At 28.4% G+C, this 7,807-nt stretch overlaps 1 protein-coding gene across 1 annotated transcript in view; it reads left to right on the top strand.

Moving 5' to 3' along the window:
* The first annotated feature begins 1,441 nt into the window (after nucleotides 1-1,441).
* LOC111674634 (larval cuticle protein A3A) overlaps nucleotides 1,442-7,807 on the top strand; it is a 7,990-nt gene continuing 1,624 nt past the window's right edge. Inside the window, exons 1-3 of the mRNA XM_046949990.1 lie at nucleotides 1,442-1,560; nucleotides 2,043-2,419; nucleotides 5,158-5,255. Coding sequence (XP_046805946.1) covers nucleotides 1,549-1,560; nucleotides 2,043-2,419; nucleotides 5,158-5,255 — 487 coding nt within the window. The 5' untranslated portion in view covers nucleotides 1,442-1,548. The remainder of the gene's footprint in view (nucleotides 1,561-2,042; nucleotides 2,420-5,157; nucleotides 5,256-7,807) is intronic.

Genomic DNA, 7,807 nt, shown 5'->3' with positions numbered 1-7,807 from the left:
AGACTGTCATAATCTAAAAATGTCCTTTCGAGAAATACGATTTAAGCAAAGTATTTAGTTTTTACATTTACAACAAAAAAATAATATATAATTATGTGTATCTGAAATTCGATAAAAGAAAACGAAGAATGAGATGAAAATAGCGGTTTAATTTTTATTCCCATGTGTTTATGTACATAAAACTACATCTCCGATCTAAAAAAAATTGTGTGCTTTTGTCCTCCGGTAGGTTAGTGTTCTAGTCTGGTAGACAGAGGCGGCGGGTTCGATTCCCACCTGAGGCACTAGTTATGGAGCACACAACTGGTTCGATAGAGACCTAGGTGTATTTCTTAAGATTTGAATAAATCCTCCTTTCAAACATACTAACTATATCCCTGACAAATAAATTTCTGTAAATTTTTTTAGTTCTAAAATCGGAAAATTGAATGTAATATTCCTGCAGTTTAAGTTAACATACATATATACATTCATACATAAATATATTAAATAAATATATGTATGTATTTTTGGTGACACCCTAATGAATACAATAATGGTTATTTAATAATTTGAATATTGATTTTTGATTAATACTCATATGTGTAGTTTGTACGGGTTGTGTGCATTCGTATTAAAATTATAAGTATTATCGTAATAAGTAATTAGTGTACTTATCAAAAAGTGTCTAATATATTAATGAATGAACTTATGTACACTTCTAAAGAAAAACACACTAACACACAATTTGTATTGAAATACAAAAACTGTAAAGGCAAGCACTGTTAACGTCAAGTATGTGCAATAATTTAAAAAAATCAAGTTGCTCGCTTAAGTCTTTTGTTTTATTATGTTGTATGTACTTCATTTTACTCACACTTATTTAATTTTATTAGATTTTATGTATATCGAAATATCTATTCGCGTTATTTAATATATTGATTGTTGTTATTTGGTAAATGTATGATTGAATGTTTATACTTATTGTGCTGTTATGCGGTAATACACTTCTACACATGCGATAGTACAATCCGAAACTATTGAATTGTATGACGGTGTACATACATTGACATGGGTGCCTGACCTGTGGGTGTCTGCCTGTTTAACGTGAATTTTTGTTGTTGTTTATAATTTTCGGATATTCATTGTTTAGCCTGCGGTGAATTATAAATAGTTTTTTGTTATTTTTAACTTTTTGTATATCTATTTTTTGAGGCAACAAAAACTCTAAGCAACAAGCTAAAAAGTGAAATGCCAAGAAATAAAAAAAATTACGATGAGAAATAAAATAAGCTACAAACACATATCCATAAGTGTAATCATTTATCCAGCTATTCCATTCAATCATCCATCCCAAAGTACCTTCAAAAATTAATTACATACACATTCTACATATGTATATGTATATGAGTCTAAGCAAAGATTTTCGAGTATAAAAACAAATGCAATTGCGGATTCAATTATTATTCAAATCACGTACCTCAAAGTGTTAGTACAAAGATTTTGGTAAATAATTATTTAACTTACTTCTTCGTATTTTGGTTAAAATAAATCGATTTTTGTGCAAAAATGGCCTTCAAGGTGAGTGTGTGTTCGTGTTTAAGTTACATCTTTTTGTTTTCCTACAATTTACGGAATTTAAGTTTTAAACAATTTGCCTTCAACTTAAAAAATAAGTAACACTTATTGAAAATTTATATTGATGTTTATTTAAAATCAGTTATGTTTTTGCACATGGCAACAAATAACGAAGTGTATTGATGATATTGGCCTAATTTAAAAATGCAATTCATGGATTAATGTGCCAAGGAAAAAAGTGATAAAAAAGTGATTGCATTTTTTTATTCAAAATCAGTTTATTTTTTTATTTTTAAAGACATTAATGCGATTTTCAATAAAAATAATAATAAAAAAATTTGCAGAAAATGCAAAATTACGCATTCAACATGAACTTTTTTCTGTTGCAAATTTTTAATCTAAAAACAAACTAATATTCATAAATTAAGAATTCTCCTATAAGATAATATAAATGCAGTTAATTTATTTACTAAATATTTTAACAGTTCATCGCTATCTTGGCTTTAGTGGCAGCTGTTAATGCTGGTGTTATCCAAGTGCCACAACATGTCACCTTAGAACACCAACCCACCGTATATCATCATAGTGCTCCCCAAGAACATCATGTTCTTTTGCAAAAAACACACCATGCTGCACATGAAGAATATCCTGACGATCCACATCCTAAATATAACTTTGCCTATGAAGTTCAAGATACTGTCTCAGGTGATTCTAAGAGCCAAACCGAATCACGTGATGGAGATGTTGTACATGGCGAATACTCTTTAACCGATGCTGATGGTTTCCGTCGTACTGTCAAATACACTGCTGATGACGTCAATGGTTTTAATGCTGTTGTACATCGTGAACCTATTAGTGGTCACAAAGTAGTTACCACGGCTCATGTAGCTCCCGTACATGTTACCCCTGTACACACCACTCAATACCATCATGAACCTGCATCATATGCTGCTCCTGTCAATCATCATGCCCATCCTGAGCAAACTGCCCACCAAACATACACCACTTATGAAGTCCCCCAACACGAATCACACGAATCCCAATATCAACATTAAGAAAATACTCTGAGAGGCCATTTTTCTCCCGTTGCATTTTGATCATTTCTACTGTTTTCATTTTCCTATTCATTTTGTTATTTAGTATTTTTTTAAATTGTTTTCTATCTTAATTAGAAAATTTGTACTATTAGTGTTAATTAGTGAATAAATATTTAAGCATTTATCAACAAATGAAAATTTGTTTTAAATCATAATCGTATTGAATTTTTTTATTACTTGTATACAATGCACATTTGATAAACTTTTGGCAAGAAAGTGGTTAATCTGGCCCTGGATTTACCGTTTTCTTGCTAAAAGTTTATCATTATCCAATCAGACCACATAAAGGGTTATCAGGATCTTAGACTTGTGCAAATTCGATATTGCGCATTAAATAGACAGTAAAAAATATTGTAAGGCCCAAAAAGCGTGGAATTGAAATAATCAATACTTAAAAGGGTCCATACATAACACCAGCAGCTGGTACAATAATTTGTGCTTTTATGCTCGAGCCATATATCACACCAGCATGCTTCTGAAATATTATTTTTTCCAAAAATTATGTGTAGTAAAGGTCGTTGCGAATAATAATATTTACAAAATATGTATACTGCAATTACAAAACCGACCCGTAGGCATATAAAAATTATAGCCCTTAATAACATATTTCAAGATTTATTTTTATACCCTCCACCTTTATGAGAAGGGTATATGTATATACAAACGTTTGTCATTCCGTTTAAATTATATACACATATTACGGATCCTTAAGGTCGATTCAATCTTCAATCTGGTTTTGACTCGTGATAAAAATACATATAAATTTTAGAAGGTATTGCAAATGTATTGTATTAAAAAAATAATCTAAATGACAAAGTTTGACACATTTCTTCCAATTGTGTATTTGCTTATAGCAGCTGAACTAATTAGTTATCGTTTAAGAAATTAAACATCTAAAATGTACGGTTCTCATAAAATTCAATAATAAAAACAATTTTAGAAAATAATAAAACCAATTTTTTGTAACATTGAAGAAGTAGCTGGGTAATTCTAAAAAATTTCGAACAAAAAAGTAGGATTTTTAACAAAAGCTCTCCGATGAAATTCGGTACACACATTCTTCGTGTTAACACGGAATATGATGTTCTTAATTCATTACGGTTCAGATTTTATCGAAGTTCAAACTTTATATTTTTATAATTTTTTTCAACAAGCATTAAATTTAACATCGTATTTTTTCTAAACTACTACTACGAAAAATAAAAAAATTATGTGTGGTGATATATGTGGATGCTATTTATATCGAATAAGTTTTAGACATTACCCTTTCCGAGCTTAATGAAACACACACACATGAAACACATTTAAAGTTCTCCAAAATTTTTAAATTCATTACGGTTTAGATTTTAGCAAGGTGCAAAGTTCACATTTTAAATATTTTTTTTTAATTGGACTTCGTATATTTTCTAAACAGTTTAACCGATTTTAATCTTTTTGTGTGTGTGTTTCATTAAACTCGGAATAAAACTTATTCCATATCTATCACAACACATAATTTTTTTATTTATCGAAAGTATACATTTATAAATAAATTATTAAATAACTTATTTATAAAATGTTTCTATATTTTTTAATTATAACAAATTTAATCTGAATTCATTCATAAACTATTTGGCGCTAAACACTTCTAAGCATAAGTATGTAAGTATGTGTATGGTCAATTTCACATCAAGTTGTGATCTATTTTGATAAAATTTTGAACCAAGGTTAGTACTAGGGTATAGTAGATCAGAAACTAATTCTCAGCTTTATCTATTAAAAACTGGTAAAATTTGAGCAATTTGTCATTCAGGGTTTTATTCGAAAGAACTTTTAACTTGATGAACTAGCAAAAAATGTCCAAAGGACTGAAAGCTATTTCTTTATTGTTTCTAATAAATGTGTGTTTTGTTTTTCTTTTTTTTTTCAATATTTTGAGTTAAAATATTATTGCAACCCACAAAGCTTTAAAGGTAATCGTCTTTCTTTTGAGCAAAAAAAAAAAAAAAAACAAAAATAAGGGAAAACATTGATTTTAAAAGTTGGGTCAGTTGACACGAAATGGCCCATATGTATTTGTATGTCTCCAAATTCCCAAATTTCATGGCTAAAAACCTAAAAAATGTATGAGTATATGATATAAACGTGGCAAAAAATAGAAAAAACTATTTTTTATTAATTAAGCGTTGATAATAGGATTTTGTTTATACCCACCCGAAACTGGTTGTGTTGATACTTGTACAACACTAACAAATAGTATTCTGAAAATTATTAAAAATAAATATACTCGTTGTAAATTTTTTCTTCTTGTTAAAACGACAATTAAAAAGAGAATTGTGACACTACAAATCTATAAGTATAAAAACATGGGTTTTTTTTCACAAATTATAATTAAATTGAAGTTTGATTCAGTAAAACAACATTTGTAGTCACTCGAATATAACTAATCAAATGGGCATTCAAGGTATACTGTTTTAAGATGATTCTAAAATGACTTAATTATCGCTGTATTTGCTTTGCTTACTGTCGCCAATGCTGGCATCACTACAGCTGCCCAATTCTATCACACTGCCCCTGCTGCAGTTGTAAAAACTGTCGCTCCAGTAGCTCACTATGCTGCCCAAAACTGATGATGAATATGATCCCAACCCACAGTACAAATTTGCCTACGATGTCCAAGATACCATCTCTGGTGATTCCAAGAGCTAAGTTGAAGAACGTGATGGTGATGTAGTTCGTGGTAAATACTCCTTAATTGATTCCGATTTAAATCAAACTTTACAATATGTGTGTATGTCTGTGTAAAAGGGGTACTATAATTACCCAGCAAAAATAAAACGAAGTTCTTCCAAAAGAATAACATTTATCACAACTTTAAAAGTGAATGTTTTTACCCTCTATAGAAGTAATTTTTATTGACTCCCAAAGAATGTAAAGGAATCCATGTTTTTTAAATTGGTATAATTTTTGTAATGATTTTTTTTTAACTAAACTAATTCTATTTTGGAGTTAATTGATAAATGAGTGTAATTTATTTAAATATGTTAATATTATTTGAGTCAAATTAATTGTATTCAATAATACTACAATTTCACTTCCTAATAACTTCCAAAAGATGAACATAAAAATTACTTGCTGAATTTGAAATCAAAATCAATGACATACCCCATAACTGCTTCAGGTCTCATGGAGTAAATTCTACTTCATTATCGCTTTTTGGAAGTTCTTTTTTGCCTGTTATAATTAGTTAAAAGTAGAATAACACAATTCCATAATTTAATTACGGATGTACTTAAAACTTAAACACTAACAATTCCAAGAATTCAATTAGAATGTAATATATATTGTACTCTAAATACGTAATCTAATCTAAATATATATAAAAAAGTAGCGTTACTGACTGACTGATTCATCATTGCACAGCCCAAACGGCTGAACATAGAATCAAGAAATTTTTACAGTAGATGTGTTTTTGGTTATGTATTTCTACTAAGAATTTTTTTTGGAAATTTGTACGTTTACGGGTAAAAAGGGGAAAAAATGGGTAAAACAGGGTTTCAATCTTACACAATATTGATACAAGAAAAAATTTTAATGCGCCTGTATCTACTCTTTAAATTAACAGATGGGTGTCTGGTACTTTTTTGAAATTCGTAATTTAAAGGGGTAAAAATGTGCAACAAAGGGGATTTTGGTACTTTTTTTAGCCCTTTATAACTTTTGAACTAATTAACGTAATAAAATTTTTATAGATATTTCGGTAACATCTCCCAAAATTATAATGTTTCGTACTTTTTAAAAATTCAATTCTTTCTGGGTGTAAAAGAGAGAAACTACTTTTTTAGCACATTAAGAAAACTTTTTCGGTTTATTGAATTATTCCTATTAAATTAAGGACTAGCTCTGTAATATTTATTGTAATAAAATTTTTTTCATTTCACTGGGGAAAAAGAGTACCAAAAAGGGAAAAACGGGAAATTTAATTTTATTCCAACACAATTTTTTTTTAAATTTTAAAAAGTAGTTTATTTACTCACACAAAATAAACTGTTGGTATATTATTTTGGAATTCGAGTACTAAGACCTATATAAAACCAAATTCGAGTTAATTGTTTGTTATTTTTTAAAATCACTATTTTTCTGGAACAAATGAATGCAGATTTGAATTGTTTGAGTTTTATTTGTGATATATAGATTTAAATACGGAATATTTTGTAAACATAATTCTCGAAAAAGTATATTCCTAAACGAAAAGGGGAAATTTTTTTTCTTTATTAGTACTTTTCACTTAGGTAAAATTTATTCCACTTTTGGTACTTTTTCTTTCTTCAAATGATACTCTTTCTATGTTCTTTAATATGAATTCAAAATTCATGATTATTAAACATACATGGTCCTCATTGAATAAAATTCTTTCGAAACTTTCTATAATGTGGAAGCTAAATGAATGAAACTAAACATACAATCTTCTTACTGAATGCGAATTTAATCACGTGATATTGAACGTATAAAACTGAAACATGAAAAAAATTTAATCAATTTAAATTTTCTATAAAATTTTTTTTATTTTTGCATGAAAATTATAAAAATATACATATATATTTACTTTATTATTATTTTTATTATAAGTCTTATTATAACTTTTGTATTACTCATATATATCTATGTAATCGATTTTGGCCAATGAAGGGCTTGTAGATTATAAATGAATAAATAAAATGAAATGAAAATGAACAAGTAAGAGTGTTATATTCGGCTATGCCGAATCTTTTATACCCACCATCAAATCACTGTTATATAAATGAACTTTGATATTTTGAATATTTTATTATCGATATTAATGAAAACATCAGGGTAATATTTGAAAGAGGTCCATTAATGGGGGTTTTATTATTGACAGTGCTAATTTTTATAGCGAGTAGGGGTATTTATATATATATATATGGACCAATTCTCATTAAAGTCTGTAGGAAGATTTCAGTTCCTTATTTGTTTAAAATTTCATCGATCTACTTGTATTTTAAGCCACTAAGGAGCATTAAAGTCATAAAATATGGTAGTGAGAATTTAAATCAAAATTGTTTTATGTCGAGTTGCATTGCGGTATTCGTATTTTTCGCGTCATTTCTGGGGCGGAATTTATATGGGGGACTGATCCTCATAAAAATTGATAG

Source organism: Lucilia cuprina, chromosome 4 (assembly GCF_022045245.1).
Source record: "Lucilia cuprina isolate Lc7/37 chromosome 4, ASM2204524v1, whole genome shotgun sequence".
Taxonomy (NCBI): Eukaryota; Metazoa; Arthropoda; class Insecta; order Diptera; family Calliphoridae; genus Lucilia; species Lucilia cuprina.
The sequence above is the reverse complement of the archived record's forward strand: the minus strand, read 5'-3'. Positions and strand labels throughout refer to the sequence as shown.